Source organism: Fopius arisanus, unplaced genomic scaffold, assembly GCF_000806365.1.
Source record: "Fopius arisanus strain USDA-PBARC FA_bdor unplaced genomic scaffold, ASM80636v1 scaffold00070, whole genome shotgun sequence".
NCBI classification, from domain to species: Eukaryota; Metazoa; Arthropoda; class Insecta; order Hymenoptera; family Braconidae; genus Fopius; species Fopius arisanus.
Genome location: NW_011887809.1, coordinates 698,069 through 725,346, shown reverse-complemented (window position 1 = coordinate 725,346; position 27,278 = coordinate 698,069). Strand labels below are relative to the sequence as shown.

The following is a 27,278-nucleotide window of genomic DNA, read 5'->3' as shown; positions in this document are numbered from 1 at the left end:
TCATCTTCACCTCACGAATTTATGCTTCAAGATATTTTCCAATACACGAAGAGAATTTCTTCACAACAATTCTAGAGCTAAAAAAAATGATAATCTACCCACCACAGAAAATTGTTAAAGTTAAATTTCATTGAAACATTAATTCAATAACGAAACGACAAATCGGAGTCATTGAATTCTGACCATCAGTTACAATTCACTGAAAATCTCGAAATCTACCAAAGATACCTCAATTTCCATAATAACAATTTCTGCAGATCTAACTGAGATCTAAAAAAAATGTAATATCAAAAATGTCTCCATCTCCCGTAGTTTCGGAGATATTTCCAAAAATTCAAAACCAAGTGGATTTTCTTTCGCGAATTTTCGTCGAGACTCTCTTCGTGTTTTGACTTAATGAATTAATGAATTAATATTCTCTGTTATTTTTGTTTCAGCACAATGGCAGCTACGATCACCCCCGCATCACTCCAAAGCCCATCGTCAAACATGTGGTAAATTATGTTAATAATATCAATAAATATTCCATCTTCCGGCTAAATCGCTGGGAAATACTGACGAGAGAGCTTATCGCACCACTGATAAGGCATCCCGTGAACTTCTTCGCCAAACATTTAATATTGAAATAAGCCTCTCAGTGAGAAATTTCCCGCACTTTGTTACTCGTTTAGTTATTCTTTAGGTACCTCTATGTACGTATCTTCTTGGCCTCGGTTGTTACATCACCGAACCGTCGCCACTAGCTTCATTTATTCCGTGAGAAAACACGCCATTCGATGGTGTATTTACATTTCAAACGCGAAAACTATGTCCCCAGTGGCTTGCGGTAAAAATAACTTAGAAAAAACTATTGATGGGATTCCATCAGAAACAATTCTTAATTGATTGAAACTGCGCTAGAAATTTACAAATTTTTAATTACTAATGACCGATAATATCTTCTCAGTAAAAATAGAATTCTCTCTCGTTATTCAACGCCTCAAAAATTTCCACAAGTTTACTAAAAATTTAGAGAGATTTGAGGCCGAATATCCGATTAATTTGGAGAACTGCTCGACTTGCCGTGAAGTTAATTCGATCAGCACCAATGGAATTCCATTTATTGACTCTTACAACACGTAACAATCAACAGTCATTAAAATTCAAGAATGCTCATTGTGTTACGTGCGAAAAAGCCGGCGATTAATATCAGCAGCTGCGGTAGATTGAAAATTTAACATTTCCTCAAAGTGACTGTGCACCATGAAATATTCAAAAGCTGTTAGACTCCCCCCCAAAAAAATCCTAAAAATTGTTGTTACACGGGAAGCTGCGGCGCACCAGTCTCTAAAAATAACATTTATGATGCCATAACCCTGAGTTGCCGTGTGTCCCTGAAGACTGTGCCATTATAGGGCCCCACATATGCAATGAAAAATACACTTTTCTCTCCCGCAAAATTGTACACCCAGTGTTGCACAGTCATAAATCCATTCTACCGTTACACTTCACGTGTGAAATTGCTATTACGTCGACTTACGTCTCCTCTTCAAGTTGTGCGAATCTCTGGCCACCCCCGTATCTACCCACCGGGTGATACCAGACGAGATAAGAATTCCACACTTGCCCCCGAGACATGACGCGAATTCCTCTGAATTACTCTGAATTACCAGAGTCTACCTACCGCTATAAGATGTCGATCATCATGATTTTAGAAAAAAGTTGCTTTTCTCCTAGAGTTTCCCTCTAATCGTCTACGAGGAGATATATAATTGCAATGAAAATTCAATTTTGGAAAAAAATCCGCCATTCGATTCTTTCCAAGTCTTCAATTCTCAATTATCAAAATTATTAAGCTACAATAGGATTTTCTACAAAACGTCCCTGGACATTGAGCGCGAAATACACAAACAAAATATTCATCACTCCAAGTGAATTGAACTTGGAAAGAATATCCTGAATCGTTGCGACCGATCTATGCAAAATGAAAAAAATCAGCAGTAAACCTTGAGTGATGCTGAGGTCATGACAAGAGACTGATTCCATCAGTTGGCAAATCTACAATTCATGCAGCTAGCCTTAACCAGAATGACGACTTGCCCCCGTCCCTGCACCTGACACACGTTAATATATCAGCCGAAAGCCGTGACGAACTAGCCAAGAAGAATAACCAGAGACAGGATGCGAAAAATCGCCTGTTCTACATCGTTGACTCGATTTGCACGCAATTCCAAATGAACCTTTCTTAACGTAAGAACAGAAGCCAATCAGGATGTCAGTCCTCCCTCCTCCTTCATCAGCTGAGGTGAGGCATTTTTTACCTCACCACGTACATCCAGTAGTCCACCGAATGCTCACCAGAATGTCGGAGGATTCGGTTTCGGTGGTTATGAGTGGTTCAACCCTCCGGTGAATTCTCATCATCAGGAAGATGTAACGGTGGTGCTCGTTAGACACGAATTACAGGGGCATTTGATATCGAGTGGGTGCCCTCCGGGTGAGACCCGCCTCAATATGCGGAAGATCCTTCTCGTCAGGATTATCTACGCGCCCACGTACAAGGTTATCTTAATTAACCTACCCCTCCCCCTCGTCGCAATAAAAAATAAAATTCCACCGATAATAAATAAATTTCATTTCACTCCCTCTTCATTATCTAAAATTACCATCTTTTCCATTTTCTCGGTAATATTGAATTAATATTCTCCTCGTTATTTTCAAACAGGTGCACAAAGTATCTTCATCGTCATCTAGAACACCGGGTGTTGGGGCTGATGCCAGCATCACGACTGGTAAACCCGGGCGAGTCAGTGAGGTCATGGAATTGTGCTACGTCACTGAACGAATTATTGCTCTGTGGTACAGAGATGATAGCCAGGGTGTCCTCGAACACGCGACCAATTTGCTTCGGGGAAAACACGCCGATAATTACATGGTCAGTGAGTTAATCTCGTCAACTTCGTGTTCATCTCTTAATGAGCTATTTTCACTTAGCCCGTGATCAATACGTGGAGAGTAATTATTTTTCACTTGCTGAATATACCGTAACTCTCAGAAACCGTGAGTTTATCGTTCCAGCTAAATCAATCGATCTTCACCTATTGCAAGTGAAATTCTAACAAAATTTGCTGCAAATTAATTCTACTCTAAATACAAAATACAGAAACAATTCGTTTATCCACAAGATCTCATGCTCGATAATTGTCATTAACTTGAAATCCTCGACTGAAGTGTCTTTCCCCCCGAGAATAAGAAATGCCTCTCCACGTCGGCTTGAATCACTCGATTCCCCTCGATAGCCCCAGTATCTGATGGCTTTAATCCTGCTTCAGATATTCAATCTGTCAATTCCGGGACGCCAGAGTGAATCAAACACTCGTGAATGCGGTTGGCCCCAGGGTCTAGCCCCAAGTCTGGAGAGACTGTGTGCCCTCTGCAAAGAGCTCGACTCCTGGCTGAACGAAGCGCCCAATCGTGTCGTTGTACTTCACGCAAGGTGATTTTACAATTGCTTAATTACGACCGAGCGAGAGCTAATAACAGAGTATAATTGAGTACTTTCAACTGTCTAATTTCCATTTGGATTTAAATACTTTTGTGGTACAGGGGTGGAAAGGAGCGGCTGGGCGTTGCCGTGTCAGCGTACATGAACTACAGCAGCATATGTGGTGGACGTGATCAAGCACTCGATAGATACGCAATGCGGAGATTTCTGGATGACAAAATCGGTGCCCTGAGAGTACCCTCCCATCGCAGGTGCGTTACCAATCCATTAACATCCTTAATTTTTTCTTTCCCTTGATTTTCAACATTAATCATTATCAGTGAATCTTCTCGCTGACAACGTGGGCGAGGATTTAAATCAGAGTAGCATTGGTTGATTGGTACTTGCATGCGAATAATGACCGTAATGACACAGTAATTGACCGAAATAATGTGCTCTGCTTCGGCTTCTCGACTTCGTTGAAGAACCCGTTTTCCCAGTGGGTGATCTCCTGATTATGAGAATTAAATGATAAAATTGCGTGTTTATTTTTTATTTTTATTCTCCGAGAGGAAATCTAGAGATTCCATCGTAATTGGAAATACTGCTTGAGCATTGATTGGCAATTGAGATTATTTGTTTATTTGCATTTATATATTTTCGTTTTTTTTTCTTCTTTTGGTAGATATATTGAGTACTTCAGTGGTCTTTTATCGGGATCATTGAGAATTAATCCGTCGCCACTCTATCTGACTCATGTCACTGTACTTGGTGTACCTCTGTTCGAGCCAACTGGTTGTCGGGCCTTTCTCAAAGTCTATGAGGGCTTTACACCGGTCTACACCTCTGATCTTTATTCGGTGACCAATGCCCGAGAGTTTACAGTCAATCTCGGTGGATTGAGATTGCGAGGGGATATTCTGGTGAAGTGTTATCACAGGGTTTACTCCAAGCAGAGTAGGGAAGCTATGTTTTCCCTGCAGGTAAAATTTTTTAACGTTTTTATTTTTTCGCATACACTAGAATGAGAATCAATCAGTTAATTATAATTTAAGGAGACAATTGATAGATATAATGAACTGCTCTTGGCATTCTCGGAATAATTTAGATAGTTGAGAGTATCATGAAAACGGTATTCAAACGATCGTTATTTTTCAGTTCCACACGTGTGTCATAACGGAAAACGTTGTCAGCTTTCCTCGATCGGAGCTCGACATAGCATGTGACGATCCACGATGTCCATCAGACAGTGTCGTGACGTTGTACTTCTCGAGCGATGCTAAACGTCTAGATGGTCCAGTACCAGCACCCACACCCGCTGTTCCCCATGCATCCGCACATCACGATCCCATTCTTCACTGGGACAGCTACAGCAACCTGGAGATCAGCGACGATGGTAAGTCAATTTTCACACAACTTCAGTAATCCCAGAAATTACGGGAGCCCCCCCCCCCTCCCCCCAAAAAAAAAGAATTCAAACGCGGCGTCAATTTTCCTCCAAGTGCATCACTTGCGTCACGTTGGAAATGACTGGGAATCGAGTGGGTTTTCGCCTCGAGTTCAGCACATTTTTGGATGATGTATTTTTAGCGATACGCTTGGGAATAATTTCGAAATTTTTATTTAATTGGTTCGGAGTATCTCGCGCATTGGGGTCACGTCAATTTCGAATGCATTATTCCTCCATTCGATTTTCCAGTATTCTCATCTATTCCCGTACTCTCTATTTTCGTTCTTCTGTGTAACCGCAATACAGGCGAATTAAACCTAAAATCATATTACCAGGAGGTAAATCTCTAGGTGGTTTGTCTGGCTTTGAGTTTTTTCTTATTTTTTTAGACTTTTTTTTTTGTAAAGATGGGGTAGTGGGGAATTGGTGAGGGTTATTCTCGGCAACTAGGCGCCTCTGTTGCACCAGTGTGGAGGGGAAAATGCGTAGTCCCACAGCTTTTGCGAGTTTTCAAAGCCCGTCAGTCTGTCCCAGCGATGGTTTCAGGTCAGAGAGATCGAGAAGCAAGATAATTCGTTGCTAATTCAATCGAAAAGAGAAAAACACTGGGAAAAGTAAATTAATGAATTGTGGTAGTGATTTGTTGGGTTTGCTCATCCACGAGCTGAGATAATTGAAAAATTGAAACAATTTTCTCCGGTAAGTAGATAAACGCTTGATATTATCCTCAAGGAGATTGCGTATCTCTTCTCTCCCTCTCGACTCTTTCAGCTGCAACAGTGATTTCAATCCAAAAATGGTAGCGATCCCGTTTTGTCAACTGCCGTTACGCCGGGAAAGTTTAGATTTTTACCCCTTTTTTCATTTACTTTATTTATTTCACTCACTGAGGAATCCGTTGAGCGGTGAACTTGTTAATTCTCTGGGAAAACAACGGGCTTACCACGACGATTTTCCGTTCGTATCGAAAATATCGCGAGCAATTCATTTGCTTTATCCCCTCCGGAAGAAACAAAAACTGAAATTCGCGGTAACACTGAATAGAAAAAGTAACGAGAGGATAAAACAATAGTGATGCAATCGGAGAGTGCAGGTGATAAACAAAGGGCGGCCCTCAATCATTCACGTTCTGAATAATCCGAATAATAAAAACAGAGTTGTATTTCAGTTTTAAATGGAAAACAAACAGAACTCCCGGTGTCTCATCTTCTCCCAAGATTGAAAATAAACAGTTTCTGGGATTTTTCACTGGGTATGGGGCAATTTCAGTCTTTGCCTTAGGGGCTGATGACCAACTTTTTCCACTTTATCCTCATCCTCTTCAGACCGTTGAAAATGAGGAGTGGTTACGCATGAACGATCGTTCATACTACGGTACTGAGAATAGGTAGCCAGAAGTTACCAGTGGGTAACACGTGGTGGCACTCCCCAAAGTACCTACAATTTTCAACGTCATCCGCTACGTCGTCGCTCCTCGATTATCCAGTGTTAATCGCAAATCCATACGTCATGATACCACCCACATTTATCAAGCGTCCGTTATTACTGACCTCTCCAAATACGGATTCCCAGGGTTTGTGTGGCATCAATCTTGCCTCTTGGAAGTTTACATCGATTTAATCGTGTGTATACACTATTAAAATCCAATCAAGGGTTGTTATTCCACATTTGTCATTCCTTTTCCGTTAAAGTCATTCCTCCCCTTCTTCTCCAGCCTCCACATCAAAATCAAGACCAAATTATGGACTTTAAATCGTGTAGGTACACGTCGTAATTTATTCAGAGCATTATTCACCGCATAATGCTGTCATTTTTCCTGTTTCTATTTTATTTTGTTTGTATCCTATTTTGAGATTAGGCATACGCCATTTGTGGGTGATTGAAATTCAATTCTAGAATCTCAGGAAAATAATGATTCCTTTCCTTTGAGAAAGTGAATTTTCACTTATTTTGTGATTCCAGAGAACGCTCGTAAGATTGAAGTACACATTCTTGGAAATCAAATATCCCAATCTTGAAATAGAAAACAATGACCAATTGAATAAAAAAAAATGTGCTAAGCGTTAAAAACGATAGATTCTCATTTTTTCCATTTCCGTGATTTACAGAAAAAATTTTGAGAGTAATAATTAAAATGATGAGTTCAAGGGAACTCATTGATTTTCAGTAAAAAAATCGATTCAATCGAATTCAATTGAATTCTGTTCACTTCAATATTTTTTCTCGTTGGGATGTTGGAGATAAACATTTATCCCACGTCGCCCCTTAAATTTTTAATTTCAACCAATATCTCTATCCATTCCAACCCCTCACGAAAGCCACTGTGCCAAATTGCAGGTGTGAAAAGGTGTTGCCACCAATCCTGAGTTTATATCCGTCCCCAAGACGAAATTCACGTACGTGTGTCCACCCACAAGATGTAGGCATGCCACTGGCTTTCCAATGCTCACTCGGAAGTACCACCGTCTTGATCCCTTAGCGAGATTCACCGACTGCCAACCGTAATTCTCATGAATAATTCACAACCCAAAGGCTGTCTCTATTCCCCAGGGATCGATCTCCCACGAAAATTCGTGATGACAATGCCCAATGCCCTTTATCAGCTAGAACTCTCAAAATCTCAAGACCCCGTGATACGCTGACGATAAAATAAAAAAATAAAAAAATCCGTGGCAAATATTTGCCTAGAATTCCAGCGACTTTCCTCCAGATATGAATAACCCATCTATTTTCGTTGCCTCGCGAGTAAGAATATTTTTTCTTCTCATTTAAACCCGAGGAGAATAAAGAGGGCTTACACCTACGCGCCGACCATTGAAGACTGGGCAATCCAATCGCGAGTTTGTCTCCTCAGGGCAAAACCTCTAAATATCTTGTCGCCCATTTGGACATTGGAGATATCGCCGTGTCCGGCAATGATCGTTGAAGCTAACTGAGAGTTGGCCAGAGGTTTGCCGTAGAAGGACTGGCGACTGGCGACTGGCGGCCGGTTCAACTTGTAAAAGACAGGAGAGATTTCCCTCTCCTCGTGTCTCCCTTCATCTCTGTTTATCTCTTCTGTACGTACCCCAGGTTAACTGTAAAATATCGTGAAGGGTGATGGAGGGTTGAGGAGGGGAAAATTACCAAGTGCAATAAAAATTAACAATCCAGGAAGTCAATTGTCTGGTGATGCTGGTCCAGGCTTCAAGAATAGCTCGAGTCATAATTAAATGAATTATTTGTTTGCATCGGTTGGATGTGTGCTCCTTGGGCACTTGAAGTGCTTGCGTAGGAAGTCTCACGCCCAATGACCATCATTTATCGAGTTGCTGTTTTTTGAGTGGTGGTGGTACGCGAATGTGAGCCAAACGTATCTCGATTGTGAGCAGTGTCGTTCCTGCTGTCTCACCGAGTGCCTCGTCACTCTCATTCCCACGGAATTCTTATGAGTGATTATTGACCACAAGTGAGACAAATTAGAGTTGTTCTCCTGGTGGTGTCAAACCAGTTGATATCAGTGAATTGAGATGGTCAGCAGATTATTCATCGATTTATTAACAATCTGAATTTTTTGGGCATCATCCAGCGGGACTAGGGGTCATTATCGAGGCATTATCCATCACGTCAAATTTTCTTGTGAGTATGAGGGCCCTCCTATTTCACACATTTTCACGCATTTTCACACATTTTCACACTTTTTTATACATTTTCTGTGTCGATGCACTCACACATACGCAAAGTAACAAAAAAATTGTCCCTCATGAATCTCTATAAGGCCCCCGCCGTTAAACTGGTATAATTCGATCAGTCCCTCTTCGCCTTCACCTCGTTTCTCCCCTCAGTCCTTTTATTTGACCATTTTTTTTTTTTATATCATTCTCCCCCTTTTATGTACCGATTCACCTCGCCGATGACCTTCGATTGAAAGGATAAATAGCCTAGCTTCTTTAGCATCACTTCATCTCGGAAAAATCAAGTACTTTGACTTTTTTTTTCCTCATCATCATCAGTTAACAGCCGCGACAATCTCCGAACCGATCATAAATTATACCAGTGAATTCTTCCAGCTAGAAAGACTCGTTTTCCACTGATAAAACGTGGACGATAAATCGGGGAGTGGAACGAGTGGGTAATCATATCGATGTGCCATTGGGAAATGAGGAAATTTTTTTTCTAATTTCCATTTGCCGTTAATCATTGAAATGAGAGAGTGAAAAGTCATGAGATAAAAAAAATAGGCAGATCGGAGAAAAGGGAAGATAGGGCAGAAAGGGTAGATAGGATAGATAGGGCAGAAAAAGCAGAAAGGAAAAGACCAGTGGTCCTGGATGGTGTAGCAGTATCTCAGTGCAGAGATCGATAAAATTGGCGCGATTCGTGAGCAAGGATTAGCCAGAGGGCGAAGCCCGTGTATCGGCATCGGGTATCTTCTAACGGCGTTGGTCTTTCGTTGAAACTTTTGCAGCTGCAACATTGCAACTTGCCCCTCTCCAGAGGTCTTCCTCCACCACCTCGTGTCGCACCGAGATAAGGCGCACTCGAGTCCATTGGCGGAGGCAACCCAAGGAATTTGCATTAGCCGTCTTCAAAGAACAATTCCTAGAGTCCACCAGAGATCCAGAGTCTATGGCATTCCACTTAATTAGTCTCATTCATCCATTAATTCCAAGTGTTTGGGTTTGCTGAGGGATTAACCATTGCCACGACCTCATTGCTCAATGATCGAGCGATATTATTAATTAATCATCACAATATTCGCAATTCCATGAAGTTTATTAAAACAATTGTTGATAATACTCAGTTGGATCCATCGACACGCGCTTCCAACGTTCGTTGAATTTTGATGATGGTAAAATCACCGGTATCACGTATCGTCCTGCTGTTGATTGCACCTTCGTGATGTTATTGTATAATCCTGTTGGGATTGGAAAATATTGGCGAGGGGAATGGGCAGTGCTGGTTGAGATGAGAGGGGAACCAGTCATGAATCAGTACAATGGCATTATAATCATTCAAACTCCGGTGGAGGTCGGTAGTTCCACGCAAATCGCCTGTGCTGACTGCACACCACGAGGACGTCAGAAGGCTAATGGCAAAAGTGCCGCCGGGATCGTTTTACCACCAGCCACTTTGCTTTACTCTCCAGTCATCCCACTTTTTACCCTTATTCTCTCCTCTTTAAAATACTCCTCCCCACCCTCTCTTCGTCTTCCTCCCCCTCCTCAAACCTCCCCACCCTCCCCGCCTCTTTCTCAACCGTATTTTTATGCACTTCTTGCTCCAGTAAAAATACCAGAGAGCACCGCCACTTTTCTCCGTTTCATCTCTCTGTCAAGCACTTATTAGCGGAATTACGTTGTAATGATCGGTGGCCACACATGATCATCCTGTGTGTGTTTTTTTTTCTTTCGGGCATGAGTGTCCCTTTAATTACGCGGAAAAATCATTGGACTAGATGATTAATTATCGTGGTGTCTCGGTGTTCCTTGCATTCCCAGAATGACGAGTGATAATTACCAATAAAACGTGATACGTCGGGTACTAACTAGAGAAAGACGGTGAAAGTGGGTGGAGGTTGAGGAGTTAAACGACGTGTGAGGTTTTATCGTGATAAGATCGATGATCGACGGGGAAATACGGAATACGCGATTTTTTATTTTTGGTATTGGGAACCTCCTGGCACTCCCTTATTTCTCGTGGGGATCGATAGGCTCTCGAATAGGTTTTGCGGTGGGTATTAATTTGAATGGGGCTTATTCGAATGGTTATGAGGTAACCGCAACAATTGATGGAGATTTTAGAGCGTCGTTTGGTGTTTATGGCGCGGGATAGATGACTGTCATTATCTCGCGATCATTATTGTTTGGGTGTTTTCATTGCAAATCGCGAGGGGGTGCCGCTCGCGATTGTTTTTTTATTTTAATGTGAAGCGGTTCCTTTCACCTTTTGCTGTTTAAACATATGGTAAATTAATAAACTCCGGTTTTATACGTCATTATCGATAACAACCTTGACCAGTTTTTTTTATTCTCATCTATGATTGCACTTGAACATCCGAGCTTTTGGAAATGAGCAAACTGCATTTTTTTTTTAATTAAAAATTTGGCAAATCCACTCGATTTATATATAATTGATTTAAACGGATTATTTATGAATGATTTAATTAATGGTGAGAGATATAATTGCGGGGAGTTGATTATTATGTAAAAATGAATTTCTAGAAGGAAGGGATACACCCCTGTCACCTCCACCACCATCGAGCTCATCGGTGCAAACGTCACCTCGGGGATTGGGCTACACCTGTGGACCCATTGATGGCTCCCTATACGCTGTTGTTCATCAGGGCGCAGGCGGTGCTGCTCGCGGTTCACCGCTGACAGTTTCCATGGACAGTGGTATCAGCAGTGCACCACCACAGCGACCCAGTCCCCCGGAGGCAGAGCCCGATAGTCCTCACAGTGATCTTGACAAACTTCTTCACGACATGATGATGACAGTGGAGGTGAGCTATCCTCAGGCTTTTTTTTTAATTTTCCTTATCGTTTAATTGCCGGATGTTGCTGACGAGGCGTCAAAGTACCAATTGGTCACGCCCAATTGGCGCAGCGTGTGGGCAGTTGCTGAATGTGTCTTAATGAACTTTGCAGTCGATGCCAGATCCACCGAGTGATTACAATCGAATCAACAGTCGCGGGGATAAAATGTACATCAACGAGACACGAAGCTACAGCAGTAATCCAACATCGAATTATTCTACTCTCAAGGATTCGTGCAGGAGTTATGGTGGCACTAGGGAATCGTCACCACCGTATGCATCATCGAGCAATTATGGTACACTTAAAAATGAATCCAAGAGCAATCACGATGATTCCTCGAAGAAGTCATTCTCACCTGGGGGTCATATCGATTTTATCGATGAGGATATACCATATCATGCGAGGCAGACCAGTCAGCCCTTCAGTTATGGCGCAACTACGGATATGATTAAGCATCAGAAACTCTCATCCCCTTCACTCGTTAGGAAGGCGGTTATGAGGGGGACAGCGCCCATTGTCGATTTGGATGACCTCCTGGGGGAGAATAGGGGAATCAATGGACCTGTATCACCTGCACCTGAACCACCACCGGAATTTGCTAATGGGGCCAAGACTAATGCTGATCATGTTGATGGGTGAGTTAGACTTCTTTTTTTATTTTTTTTAATAAAAAATATAGAAATTTCGGGAATTGAGACGGAATTTTTCAGATAATTTCTTTACATCGTATTTCGATTGTTCAAGAGAAACTCAATAGAGTTATGAATTATTTATGAATTTGAAATACATTTATGGAAATTTTTCGGTAACTTTCATTTTTTGTTGACGTGAGATAAAATTTCTAATTGACGTCTCGAAATTTAAAAATGTCGGACAGATTTTTGTGGGAATAATTTTCTAGAAAATTGCGTTAAATCATTTCACTCTCAAGATATTTAGCAAATATGAGAGATTTGATTCCTGCGGACATGTACGACAAGAATCATATGTTCTATAATTCTCCCAGTGTCCTCCGGGTTTTTCCTCTAGTACTTTCAGTCGTTTTGTGCTGTCTCTCGGTCTAATACCCATCATCCATCACCTCACCGTCGTCGCAGGCATGAAAATAAAGAAAAATAAAGGAAAATAAGTGGAAAAAAAAATGGTAATAAAAAAGATCTTTCGACATAGCCAGCCGAATTGGGCGCCGCAAAGCCTGGGATTTAAACTTGCCAAAAGAAAAAAATACAGCGCACTCCGATGAAATTAATAAATCGTCCCGTGAGAAGGTACACTGGGTACGATTACGGCATTGTTGGATTGCATTTCTGTCGGGCGGTGTCAGGAATGGTAAATGCGGTCGTACGTGACTCACTGCGGGTACGATCAGAGAAACTCGAGACGTTCGATTCATTTTCATTTTATTTTTCATCCCCAGAATATAAAATTCGATAAAATTTCATCAGTACAACTCGATTATTCCGTGTGTAAGTAATCGAGAGTGACACGAATATCTAATAAATTTCAAGCTGTTCTAGGGGAAATAAATTGAATGTGAAATAATTTTTTAACGTAAAAATGAGAAACATTGAGGGCCACGATGACAGACAACTCGTTTCTCACTGGCTACGTCCACTCCAATCACTTCGCCACTCAAACTTTCTCCATTAATTCAATTTATCCTTCAATTCGATCCACTGTAACTGAGAGACATAATAAAAACACTTAAATCCCCGGGGGTTTTCCCTCCGGGATCCCTCGGATTTTCTCAGGTTGATGATCGAGTTAGTCACTCTCATGTTATTTCTAGACATTCAGCGTCATCCTCTGACATAATTTCAAATATAGAACAGTCTTGCGACTTCAGGAATTGGTGGGGAAATCTCATGTTTCCACAAGTTTTTCATTGCTGGTGCATGAATGCTGTCTTTAATCATTTCCAACTCACAGCAACTCCTACGATTTCATTTCATGTGAATTATTCCATCGATTACACAATCAGTCGTTATCTTTAGCATTTAGATTACTAAATTTGATTTTTGGAAATTAAATCGAGATTTGAAAGTCCTCAACACCAATTCCGCGTGAATTCAGCGAAGAGATTAATTATTGAATAATATATTAGCAATTATTATAATGATTTATCAATGATTTATGGGAAATATTGAAAAATTTTAATTGAATGGTGAAATAATTTGAGGATATCGTCATGAACGATCGATATGGCGTTCTGTCGCAACGAAAATGACGAATGCTTCAATTCATTACGAATTCGAATGATTAAGTTCTGATGCTAAATGCGGATCCTAAAAAAACTCGGACAGGCGTCAGTGTTACAGTTGGCGTTGGTGCGAGGGACGCACGTGGGTCGTGTTTCCCCAGTGGTTCTGGGTTTTGGGTTCGTTACCGATCTGGGTTACAACCACTCACGCGATTACCAGTAACAACTGAGTAATGAGGGTAACCAGAGGTAGATTGGCAGCAATCCCCCAAAAAATGAGTTCTCATTATCCCAAAAGGGAATCGACATAAATCGAAAAATTTTGAAATCATCTTCCGCCAAAATAATGTCCTCCAATTAATTCATCGAAACGATTTACAATCAAATTTTTCTAATAATCATTATAATTATTATCCCTCATTGATTGAAATTAATTTAATTGTTTAAATATCAATTCTTCGGAATTAAACAATCAGTTTATTCAATTGCAATAAATTTTTTTCCTTTTCGATAAATTGAATTAATTTTTATTGGAAGAAATAGAGCGATTTATTGATTTGTAATGATTTTATTGAAGTAAAGACGGAAATGGTGATAAGGATATCGATTTGATTGCTATTAGCAATTTTTCTCAGCAAACTGGGGGATTGATTTTTTGAGATGATCATTGGGTTATTTCCTGGGATAACTCCTGGTGTACGTAGCACGTATGGCCAGTACTCCTTGGGAAAGTCCAAGCCCCCAGTGACCCCCCATGATCGAGCGGAATCTAATTGCGATCCTCATCCAACATCGTGATTCTAATATTATTATTATCGGTTTTGTTATGCTCGGTTGTTTAGACTCTCGTGGTTGAGACAACAGCAGCTTAAGCTGGCTGCACGAAGGGACGAGAGGAGTCCAGGAAAAATATGGCGCCAAGAAACTGGTAATCGTGTTATCGGTGAACTCAGAAGCCTCCAGAGAAACCGAGTGAGGCAGGACGGTTACGCCAGTGATTCAGCTGTGCTGGATGACGACGATGATATATGGATACCGAGTTCCGTGGTCTCTCAGGTGAAATATCACAGCAGTTGGCTGTCTACCGGCATTGTAACAATACTTATTTTATTTTTTACTCATTTATTTTCATCCAGACAACGAGGGCTGCACCTCACACATCAGCTCCAGCGAGTCCCCTTTTACCTCAACGATCCACCAGTCGTAAATTCAATGGATCAATGAATGGCACAATACGACCAAGAGCTGAGAGTGTAAACGAACGGCCATTCGTTTCCGTCAAAAGAGCTTACGAGTTCCGGAAATACAGTGACAGTCAGGTAGGGCAGCAAAAAATTGAGAATTTGTGCCAGAGGATGTTGGCTATTTTAGAGTTGTGTTATAATAGCAGTTTAAATAATTCCGGGAGAGTTATTACCTGACGACGGTGGATTCATAAATTTAGACGTGTTCATAAACATTTTAACCCCATCGTAATGAGGCCATTAATATATATTACACGATTTGTTCCATCATCGTAGATTCCTTCATTGCTATTAAAAGTTAGCTCGTTTAGCGCTGTTAGAAAGATTCAGAGAGACCTGGCCACCTAAAAAATTGGGGAGAAATAAAGGGGAGTCCCAGTGGGTCAATTCGATCTTTTGGGGATCTTCAGTTTTTTCTCGAATTTATGAAAAATCATTGAGAGGTCTTTCTTGAGGTTCAGCGAATTTTCTAACAGTGCAGATTAGATACCTTTTTTTTGAGCATGAGCTGATTCGCTTTACAGAGTCCTCCACCATCCCCGCACGCGTCACCACCGCTACTAGCTGCTCTTGCCATTCAGCCACAATCACTAGGTGAGAAGAATCAGCCACCGAGGCCAGAGTCCAGGAGTGATAGCTATGCAAGGGCCGAAATGCTGATGAGAGAGCATCGATTCAATGGATTTACAAATTCGTTGAACGGTGTTACTGATAATAATAATAAAACACATGTTAACAATAATGTATATCCACGGAGCAATCGGGTAACATATGCCGATAAAGTTTACGAGTTTGATGGAGGTGTTGATAAGGATCGGGATGTCGTGGACTTGGGGTTACTGGCTGTTGTTGATAAGCGTAAGGATCAGGATTGTGATCCACTTGCCAGCCTAATTGAGTCACTCGCGGATTTGTCACACGCACGAATAGACACCATTAACAAGGATAATCAGCTTAATGTGAATCATCATGGTAGGGATTTATCATCCAACAACAACGATGTCATCAACACTGACACTAACAGTACCCCTAATCAGTCACCAAAAGCATGGCAGTTTAGTGTACAGGTTTGTTCATCGCACGCTTTGCATAATTTTCTTTTTTTATTTCCACCAAATGCCAGGTCTTCGGCAGAAATCTGTCATTTTTTTATGCTATTTGGGAGTGACGTGGGGGAACGAGATGTCAAGCAGTCGAATTTCGATTATCAATTTAAAATCTGAAAAAATATTTTTAAAATACTCGAATCCAACTGTTTATAAAACTGGAAATTTTCCCTTCTTTTGAGATTATTTTTTCATGATTGATTTAGAGGAAAGAAAAAAACAAATATTTGTAGAAAATTTATTGTAGCGGATGGCTTCGTCTCATTCTCTCATTTCACTACCAAATTCACTTCCTAGAACATTGAACAAGGAATAAATGGCCCTGTCATTCTGTCTGAATAGTCCCAACACGATTCACCGACATCGTGGACAGATAGGAGCATCAGTCCTGCCAGCGCTGGAATAGGTAACGCATCGAGACCACAGACTCCAGCATTTCCGGTACATCCCCGCACCCCCTACGTCAACAATTCATCGCCAACAGTGACATTCGCCGCTGATCGCACGTACGGATCAACCAACAATTTCAACGAATCAACCAACTACACCGCGCATAACAACAATGTACATAACTTTGAGAATGGGAATAATAATATCAATAATCGAGATTACACTGGGGAACGAGCTGTTTACATCGAGGAGAGACGAGATGTTAGGGAGACGGGACTCCCTCCCAAGAGTCCGACAACACAGCGGTAAGAAATTTTATAATTTTCTCATAATTATTCAACAATCGATAATTCGGAGTCCAAGAGTAGAATAATTCCCCTGAATTTCTCACCGCTTAACTCGGATTTCCCTCATATCATTTCTTTTTCCCTTACATCGTCCTATCAATCATAAATTAATAAATAGTAAACAGAGAAGAAACGTGAGAGAAATTTTGGACCAATTTCTTGTTAAAGCATATAGGGAAATATTAATTCGGAACATTTTGTAGAGAATTTAATGAGTTACAAAAAGTTTCCTGTGATTCTCTCCCTAAATCCATCTGTTCCTGAGATATTTGTTTAAAAACTGGGGATCGAGTTGTTCCCTGTTCCTTCGCACCTGAAATAAATCCCTGTCTTGTAACAATCGGATTCCTTCTTCGATTCCAGAAATACAATGATTTATTTTTAAATGTTTAGACGTTTGAGTTTTCCGGCAAGCGGTTCGCTTAAACAAACTCATAACAAACGATGGCCACTCACTAATCAATCGGCGTCGTTCGACTATAGGTAAAGCAATGTTTAAGCAAGTGTTGCAAGAATTTTTTTGTTGGAAAGAGTGTGTAACTGTGTCAGTCTCGTGACGCATGAATATTTGTCAGCACCTGTTACTGTGATAATAATACAATTTCAATGTCTCATACGAATAATCTCGAGAATTTAATACCATCGACTGTAAATATAACATTGCAAGAGGTATAATAAATAGGTTCCATCAATGACTAATTATCTGAATAGTTGGCTGTCTCGATAATCAGTGGTTCTGCAAAATAAACCCAAATATTAAATTAATTCTGTTGTAACTCCAATAACTGGAATTTTAACTTTATTATTAATAATAAAAATGTAAATGCAACAATTCATTACCTCATGAACTAAAATGATATTATCTGATACAATTTTTAAAACATTTACATTTTTCATTTATTTATTAAACAGAGAGAGAATATCTCGCCATTTTGACAGATACCACCATTTCCCGAGATGATCGGAGCGTTAATTAATTATTTTAACAGATGTACAATTCCATTTATCGCGTTGACAATGTAAAACTCGTTCGACTCGTCGACTAATCCAGAAATTGACTGAAATCATGAAAAATGTACAGCACACATGCACGGATAGCACCAGCACTTACTGTTTTCCCTTAATCTCATGATTATCTGTTGAAATTCATGAACATTGCAGCAAGGACCGACCCGTCTCGCCGACGAACGAAATAATAACTCACACGATTACTCGAAGCCCGGGAACACCGAATCACGTAGAATTCGCCCAGAGTCCCAAGGTAATTGGAGATAATTATGTGTCTCCTGAAATACTCCAGTCGATTTGTTCTCGTCTGTTTCATTTGTTAATTGAACATTTCGAATAATTTCAGAGTGCCACATCATACACATCGATAAACAGTGGAGGACACTCATCTCCGCATATTCAGCAATATGGATCGAGAAGATCGAGCATCCATTCGAATACAGAGACACAGGAAGTGGCTGATGTCAACGTTAAATTTGTCCGCGACACAAGTAAAATTTGGTACAAGCCTAATATCACTAGAGAGCAAGGTAAATCCGTGAATATCATTATTGAATATTGAATATTTTTTAATATACCAGTACTCAATTCCTTTTCCAATTCGAATGTATTCTTCCAGCCATAGCAATGCTGAAAGATGCAGCTCCAGGTACTTTCGTCGTACGTGACTCAAATTCCTTCCCAGGGGCATTTGGTCTAGCTTTGAAAGTGGCAACACCACCCCCTGGTGCACCCAGCAGTCCCAAAGATCCATCGAGTGAGCTCGTCCGTCACTTCTTGATCGAGCCAACATCGAGAGGAGTGAGACTAAAAGGATGTGCAAATGAACCAGTTTTCAGTTCTCTATCTGCACTAGTTTATCAGCACAGTCTCATGGCGATGGCTCTTCCCTGTCAGTTATTGTTACCTGAGGCTGATGCTGCTGCTAGAGCCCTCGATTCCCCTGGCACAAGCAGTACACAACAGCTTTTGGCTCAGGGTGCAGGTAAATTCATTCACGAGAGAATTCATTTTCGCTGGCGCAATCGCAAGGATTTCAGTTTTATTTGAACTTTTTTATTTTTTTGTCTAGCCTGCAATGTTCTGTATCTTTTTACTATTGATACTGAATCCCTAACGGGTCCTCAAGCCGTCAGAAAAGCAGTCACAACTTTGTTTGACCAGAAACCACTACCATCAGCCACAATCGTCCACTTCAAAGTTTCCACTCAAGGGATTACTCTCACCGACAACGCTCGAAAACTCTTCTTCCGTCGCCATTATCCGACGAATAACATCAGCTACTGTGGCCTCGATGCCGATGAAAGGACCTGGGAGTTCATCAGCGAGGACACAGGCAAAGCCCTCAGTGCACAGTAAGTTAACCCATTCAATTACCTTAATAATCCATTAACTTGAGATTACCTAGTACTCCAATAACTTAACAATTAATTTCTCGTTTTTTGGAATTTACTTTTGTCGATTTATCTTGAGAATTGAGAGTCTGAGAGGAAATTTTACTGAACCTTTTTTAAAGATCCGAAAATTTTGAGTAAAAAATGTCGAATAATATTTTTTGATGAGTGATTGATTATCGAGATAATTCCGCATAATAAAATTTGGCGATTTCAATTTTTTATTTTTTATTATTCCAGTCGCTGTTTTGGTTTTGTGGCGAGAAAACCAGCTCACAAGACCGACAATCAGTGTCACGTTTTCGCTGAACTAGAGCCAGGCCAACCAGCAACAGCAATTGTCAATTTCGTCAACAAAGTAATGATGGGAAGTTCAGTAATTAAAGCAAATATCGTCTAACCCGATTGCTTCAACGACATCACTTCAGAAAAGTGCAGTCAGTGTTTAAAAAAGTAAATGGAAATTCTGTCAAATTCCCTTGCAGATCGATACCTCTTAATGGGGCCTTATGATCGATTAATAATGCCCAGAGAAATCTAAAGATGATTTTAAAAAACTAAAAACGATCAACAGCATCTTTCGTTTTTCCACACTAATTATATGGAATTAGTTCGAAGCGTTAAATCGAGTTTAAAATCAAACCTAGTTTTTCAAAGAAATTAATGCATGTTGCATGATTGTTAAAAAAAAAACCAATCGTATATGGAAATAACGTGTGTTATATTCACAAGAGAACCTTCGTCGTATTCTACAACTAAATAGATGTACGAATAAACAATTGTTTATAACTGTAAATAACAACTAAGGCCTTAGAAACGAAAAGAGAGTCTATGAAGATTAAGAAAGTAGAGATAGACAAACCGTAATTAATGAAAAGGTGTTGATTAACAGAATGTGGGCGGAAAGCAGCGATGATAACCGTGACGTTCCGCGGTTCTGGGAATCTTTCCCCTGGACAGAATGATAAACGAAAATTCCAGAGTCAAATCTCTCGAATACATAATATATTATAAATCAATAATGTCAGAAAAAATTAAAAAAAGAAACAATCCATTTTGTCGTCGGGAAATAATTCCAACTACCGTGTACCACGAGTTGGTTTACGAAAATATTAAATTGAGTATCACTGGACTCATTCGATTCTTGCCACTGGTTTATTAAATTTCAATTACGTGGGCCTATCCAAGTCAGTCAATTATTAATGAAGTCTTCATGAATTACTGTTGATAAATCATTGATTAATCGTAATCAATGGATTAATTTAAATTCAGTCAAGTGCTGAGAGAAAAAAATGAATAAAACGATACGTGGAAAAATAATTTAAGTGGATTATCAATGGAAGTTAATTGATAAACATATTCAACCTGTTGTTAACGGAATCATCGAATCGAATGAAAGATGAATGTGCGGTCCTTTGTTTATGTGTCACACAAGTGCTAGTCAAAATTCCATCTACATCCGAGGGTTGGTTAATCTGTCCCTAGGGCCTAAAATCGTGTCTTACCGAGGAAAAAGTAATCTCTACCGATGTTTTATTAGAATGTAACTAAACAATCGAAAAATTCACGCTCTCCCCTCCCTCATTCCAAAACCATCTATTTAATTAATATATGAATTTTTAATTTTATTTTTACCAATTGAGTACCGACTAACATTAATTATGTACACAGATTTATCGCAATCAGTCATTATTATTACTCGTTCTGATCGATTAATTAATTATACATTGATGAATATGATTTATGTATGTTTAATAAGTAATATTGTATGATTGTATTGTTAAAATGTTGAGGATAGTGGATGTAATAATAAAGTATATTCATGCTAATAACAGAAATTCTAGGTCTTTGTGTTGTAAATTTACTCCTTGCATATTTTCCAAATGTAGAGAGACAATTTCTCAATTTATAATTAACACAAACACTGCTTTTCATTTCTCTAAATATCTGTTGATAAACTCCAGATGAACGTCAGACGAATCAGTTTTCACTCAATTTCTCTTTGATGCAATCAAAAAAAAAATTAAATTCTGTTAAATTGAGATGAATTATTTCGAATACTTCTTTGGATTAAATTAAATTCATCCAATCAATTAATTTTTCATTAATTTAATTCTCTGATATTCCCCGATATTTATTTATTTAAGAATTCCGCTAAAAAATCACCTTAATCCTAAATTCCCGGAGAATTGCAATTCGTTACGAATTGAAGACGTTTTTTGCGAGTCAAGGACATCACCGAGCAGCCTAACGGAAATTGCACTGACCTACTGGGAGTCTGTCCAGGTGAACGGATACGGCGTACCAGAGGCCCCGAGTGTAATCCTCCCATGATGAATCCACCGAGACCTGCAAACCCCTCATCCCCCGAGAGATCCCAGAGCACCCCGAAATTGAAACCGATATTCACTTTGTTCCATTTCCTCTCCTATTAAACTCCCGTTACACCAAACTGGTTTATCCCCAACAAGTACCGAAAATCCAGGAAGTTGATTGCCACAGACAATTCACCTGTGACAAATGACTTCCAAGTAAATGGCTGGTACCAAGTGAAAGACTTGCACCAAACAATTAGTCGTCTATGGCCCATGACAGTGACAATCCAGAAGTCATTGGCACCGAGTTCCCGTCATCAGCTCAGAGATCAGAGAGCGACTGGTTCTGGGGGAAGGGGATTACACCTGTGAAGGTCAGCCTCAGTAACAGCGAAGCCATCGTCACGCTCGCATCCAGGTTTTCTCGCAATCAAGGCCATGGCTATTAAAATATCGCGTAATCGAGCCGCTAAATCGATCGGTACTTTAGTTTCGGTTATTTCGATTGTTCTGTGTGCAAGCCCAAGTTGTTGCAGTCCACTATCGCAAGTTGATGTGCATTCGACTGATAACGGAGAGCCAGGCCTCTGGATGCAGGAGACCAGGGATTCTTCCATAATCAATGGGTAATTAGAGGTCATTTTAATTGTTCATTAATCTCGGATAATTGGATTGGGTGGGTCCAGGGGCTATCGACCGGGTCGTTCCACTTTTACGTTGACATCCTTTCGGACTCAATGTGTTAAGAACATTCTAGCACATTTGATTTTCATTGTGCAGATGCACTGAGAAATATTATTTATTTCAATTAAACACACTTGCGACAACGAAATATTCCTAAACAATCGGTAAACAATACGTCAACAATCCGGACAATTCCTTTGAAAAGTCTTCTCTTCAAAAAGTTCTTTGGAATAAATAAATCGAGATCTAAATTTATTCGAAGAAATCGATTGATTGTGTTAATTGTTTAATGGATTGTATTTTTTTTTGTTATTTTTTTTTGTAGATTACCTCAGAATAAATTAGTGCAAATTACTGAGGAAGGCTACCCTCGACGAATCACTCAATCCTCTTTTCGGAGGAAGCAACTCCATTGGCTTCCGATTTGGTCCAGCGCCCGGGGGTTTTCCCTCTCTAACATCCTGGAGACGGTCCTCGATGTCGTCTCCGACAGTTTCAGTTCGCTCGTCAGCAATGTGATCGGGCCAGAATCAAAAAACGGAAAAACAATGATCAGCAGAGTGAGTTATAAAGGGCATCAGTTGCTCCGGATTCATCCGGTAAGTCAACAACAGGTCGAGGAGTTGCGGGAGATGCGAGACTCCGAGGCTGAGGAGATCAAGTTCTGGACACAACCAGCTGGCAACAAGTCAACGGATATCGTCGTGTCACCCGATATTATTGACGACGTCAGAGACTACCTGAGGGACAAGAATATCGATTTCAAGGTTCTCATTCCCGATATCCAGAAGACCATCGCTTATCAGAACCCTAAGATGTCGAAGGAGCAGAGGGACGATCTCGTCAACGTCCAGGGACACTCCATGACGTGGAAACGATATCATCGATTTGCTGGTGAGATTTTTGCAAATATATAATATATAATATTATTTTACACTGCGAAAAACAATTAATTTTTCTTTTACAATTAATTTATTTAGGAAAAATCTTGGAAGTACAATCGAATTATATCTTTATAAATTCATCTCGAAACCTATCGATGAGAAAAATTAATTATACGGATAAGAAAATATTATTACGCTGCCTTCTGTAGATTATTAACTTAACTCCGCATTCTTCAACTAGAAATTATGAAATACCTGGAATACCTCGCGTTCACCTACCCAACATTAGTAGAACTTGAAACAATTGGGCACAGCTTCGAAGGTCAGCCCCTGAAAGTCGTAAAAGTTTCAACAGGACGAGGTAAATCCGGTGCAAAACCAGCTGTTTGGATCGACGCAGGTAAAATCGACACTAAAACCATAAATACTCGCATAAAAATACTTGAACTGATAAATCACTCCTAAAATAGTAAACGAGATAATTTTGCAGTTTCTTTAAAGATCGATTGAGAAGTTATTTATCTTGAAAGAAAATGTCGAAGGATATTTCTCTCATCGATTGTCTTTCAATGAACCGATAATTAGGAGAATAATAGTCATCATGATTAGGAATGCACGCGAGGGAGTGGATAGGACCAGCTGTTGCGACCTACATCCTGAGTCAGTTGGTGGAGAAAAATTCGACGTACGCTAAACTCCTTGACACGACAGATTGGATGATCCTGCCCTTGGCCAATCCTGATGGCTACGAGTACAGCCACACCGGGGACAGACTCTGGAGAAAAACCCGGAGTACTCACCAGGAGGATAACCAGTCGAGGTAATTAAATCTATCCCTCGAGACCCATTACCTTCAATTTTTCCCTGAATGCCCCTAATTCACCATAAATTAATAAAATAATTAATCAAAGTTATCATAAATTTCTTAATTAGTTCGTTAATCTAAATGAATTAAATTCTCTTGAATTGTGACTCAATAATGGAAATCCCATGATTTCGGAAATTATGGACTCATTAGAGGATGTTGTTGTCAATGAGAAATTAATTGACGAATTAATTGATAATTGTCGGTGAAATTTGTCAATGAATAGTCGGTATACGCCAGCCGGTCTATTTCACCTCGTGACACACTACACCCAGTGGCTGTGGGGCAAGTGCGAGGGTGTGGATCCAAATCGAAATTTCGATTATCACTGGGGCGAGGACAGAAACTACAGGAGAGGTGGTGCAAGCAACGATCCTTGTCATGAGACCTACGAGGGTCCTCGAGCCTTCTCCGAGCCCGAGACCAAGGCCATGGCTGATTACATCATGGCTAATCGACACAATATAAAGTACGTCTTAGAATAAATCCTCACGGTTGATTTTCGATTCTTCCTTCGATTTTTCCTTAACACTAAATTCCTCTTTTACAAAACCCACTTCTACTCAACTTCTTGCTAATATATTTTAACATTTTTTAAACAATTGTTTTTAATAATACATGATAATTCGGTGAAATAAAATCCTTTTGAATTCCGGAATGATAGATTATCTGAAAATAATTTTTCAGGCTGTACTTGACTCTTCACTCTTACAACCAGATGTGGCTGGTTCCGTGGGGTCACACTCACGCGAAACCTGCAGATTACGCTGAGCTTGCAAAAATCGCCCGAAAAGCTGCCAAAGCCATCGCCAAGGTGCATGGCACTGCGTACAAAGTGGGTTCGTCAGCAGATCTCCTCTACCCCACGACAGGTAATCATGGTTGATAAATTGGGGATATTAAATACTGCAAGTATTATTTTTAAAATCTAAGAAATGGAGTTTCCCGAGTCCCATTAATAAAACGCAAATGCTGCGATTGAATTGAATTCACGGAATGACATGTTATCGGAGTAAAGATTATTATCAAATATATTAATTGATTTACATACGTTAAATCACTGGAATGAGGTACGTGATCTCAAAACGTTTGATAAATTGGATGGAAATTCTGGAGATATCATTATCGAATTCATTGATTTAGCTGCAATCAAGATCCTCGGGGAATTAATTAATGTTTCTGTTTACTTTGATCATCAGGTGCATCGGACGATTGGGCAAAAGGGGTTGCGGGGATAAAGTACTCGTATACCTTGGAGCTCAGGGATCGGGGAACTTATGGATTTTTATTGCCAGCAACTCAGATTATTCCAACAGCTAGGGAGACCTGGGCTGGGGTCAGAGCCATCGCTCGTTTGGTCTCTAATGACACTTGAATCTGTTATTTATTCTTGAGTAACTCTAGGTCAATTAATTAAATCGTGGATCGGTCCACATGAAGATACCTCATCTCCACCAGGTGCTTGATTCGTGAGGAATCGAATTCTCCAATGATTATTTTTAATTACAATCATTGTGTCAAGAGATTGTGAAATCACTTGTATTTATTCTAGATTATTTAATTATTTAATCATTTATGTTTTGTGGAATCACTATAATCATAAATCGAAGTTGTACATAATCAATAAATTATGACTGTTATTATTTTTAATTGAAAAATAATAAATAATCGGATACTAGAAGATTTCTGGTATTTTTTTAAAAACTTTTCCTGGAAAAATCTCTTTGGCGTACAAAGTTCAAATTGCTTCAATGTTTTGTCGTTAACGAAATCAAAATAATGATTGAGGTGACTGATCTGATCGCATTAATTTTATTCGGGAGTGGCCATTATCATTGCTGACTGATATGATGATCATATATAATGATCGCAGACAGCGGAAGAGTCAGAGGCCTCCGAAATGTTGTTCCAGTGGTTGATCGCTTCTTTCCTCGTTGCCCAAGGTAAGTCTTACATTAATCAATTTTATGACTTCTAACGATATAAAAAATTATGAATTCATGTATGTATCCTCAAAATAAAAATTAAACGCAATAGCAATTTTTTAATTGTTCTTTTCAATTCGATGAAATGAAGAAATATTATTTTTTGACGAATGCACTGTCTTTTTTGATTGATAAATTTTTCGGTGAAAAACGACAATAAAAAAATTAAAGATAATCAATCGATCGATTGATTGATAACTATTTGAAACGGATTGAAGGGCTGGCCAACCCCCGGATCACCAATGGTGTGACAGCTGTACCCCACAAGTACCCGTACCAAGTGTCAGTCCAATGGGGACTCCCCCCTCTAATTAAATACCGCCACGTCTGCGGTGGCTCCATCATCAGCCCAAGCTGGATACTGACCGCTGGCCACTGCATCACAGAGATCCCCAAAATTGGACGATTCCAGGTGAGTGCTGGGAAGCACGTAATCAACAAGGACGAGTCTGGCCAGCAAAATCGAGTGGTCACCGTCAGAATATCCCATCCAAAATACCCAGGGTAAGAACGAGCAAGACAATTAATTAAAAAAAAAAGTTTCGCTGATTGTTAACGATCTTTCCAGAGGTATTGCCCAACATGATATTGGTCTTCTCCGTTTGAAGACCCCTTTGACCTACACCGAGCACATCCAGCCCGTCGCCCTTCCTCCAGCTGGCAAACAGCACAAGGGCGAGACAGTCCTGACGGGTTGGGGCTCCATCTCTACGAAAATTATTCCCAAGCTTCCAACTCAACTCCAGACTGTTGAAATTCCCATCGTCGATTACGACGCGTGCTTGGAATCCTTCAAGTCCACGTCAACCAAGGTCGAGCTCTTTGACACTCAAATCTGCACTGGGCCAGTCGGTGGAAACAAGTCCGCCTGCTCCGGGGACTCTGGCGGCCCACTTGTTCAATTCGGTGGTAATGGAAATCCAGAACAAGTTGGAATCGTATCCTGGGGGACCTATCCCTGTGGAGTCGCCGGTACACCGACAGTTTACACTCGTGTCTCATCATATACCGATTGGATTCAGTCTCAAGTGAAAGTCTGAGTGAATTTAATTTGTCATTAATTGATTACCAATAAAATCCTGTTGCGAATTTTATTTTCATTCTTGTCAACCAGTAATTTCCTAAAAACCTTCATTATTTATTGATTTATAATTCATTTATTTATTCATTTCTAGTTTTTTCTTATTTTAAGTATTCGCTATTGAATTCTTTTTATTCGGATCTTTGAATTCATTGGACTGATCAGAGAAATAAGTAATCAAAAATAGAGTGCAGGATCGATAAATTTGTAATTAATAATTGATTCATCGCCTCTCGAAATGACTTGCACAACCCTCGACCATTAAAAACGAAGAGGCACTTGACTTCGCTCCACAATCGGCTATCATTGATCCACTGATCTACTGAATTTTATCACCGCTCTAA

General features: G+C 40.0%; 3 protein-coding genes across 3 annotated transcripts; all 3 read left to right on the top strand.

The window, feature by feature from the left end:
- Positions 1 to 437: 437 nt before the first annotated feature.
- Positions 438 to 20,958, top strand: by (blistery; the record flags this gene model as incomplete). Its single annotated transcript, XM_011309874.1, is given in 18 exon segments — positions 438 to 494; positions 2,705 to 2,914; positions 3,312 to 3,475; positions 3,586 to 3,735; positions 4,149 to 4,446; positions 4,622 to 4,859; positions 11,117 to 11,397; positions 11,543 to 12,066; positions 14,474 to 14,687; positions 14,768 to 14,950; positions 15,400 to 15,942; positions 16,324 to 16,676; positions 17,112 to 17,201; positions 17,880 to 17,979; positions 18,073 to 18,256; positions 18,346 to 18,711; positions 18,799 to 19,081; positions 19,361 to 20,958. Coding segments are annotated over 18 exon segments (4,398 nt in total), but the record flags the coding sequence as incomplete, so codon positions are not given.
- A 508-nt stretch (positions 20,959 to 21,466) lies between these two features.
- Positions 21,467 to 25,497, top strand: LOC105269532 (carboxypeptidase B). The gene is made up of 7 exons (XM_011309861.1): positions 21,467 to 22,061; positions 22,445 to 23,013; positions 23,245 to 23,403; positions 23,613 to 23,823; positions 24,095 to 24,337; positions 24,556 to 24,740; positions 25,068 to 25,497. The coding sequence occupies exons 1-7, from the start codon at positions 21,874 to 21,876 to the stop codon at positions 25,241 to 25,243; spliced, it is 1,731 nt and encodes a 576-aa protein (XP_011308163.1). The 5' UTR covers positions 21,467 to 21,873; the 3' UTR covers positions 25,244 to 25,497.
- A 222-nt stretch (positions 25,498 to 25,719) lies between these two features.
- Positions 25,720 to 26,953, top strand: LOC105269533 (trypsin II-P29). Its single transcript, XM_011309862.1, has 3 exons — positions 25,720 to 25,811; positions 26,072 to 26,357; positions 26,422 to 26,953. The coding sequence occupies exons 1-3, from the start codon at positions 25,769 to 25,771 to the stop codon at positions 26,891 to 26,893; spliced, it is 801 nt and encodes a 266-aa protein (XP_011308164.1). The 5' UTR covers positions 25,720 to 25,768; the 3' UTR covers positions 26,894 to 26,953.
- The last annotated feature ends 325 nt before the right edge of the window (positions 26,954 to 27,278 follow it).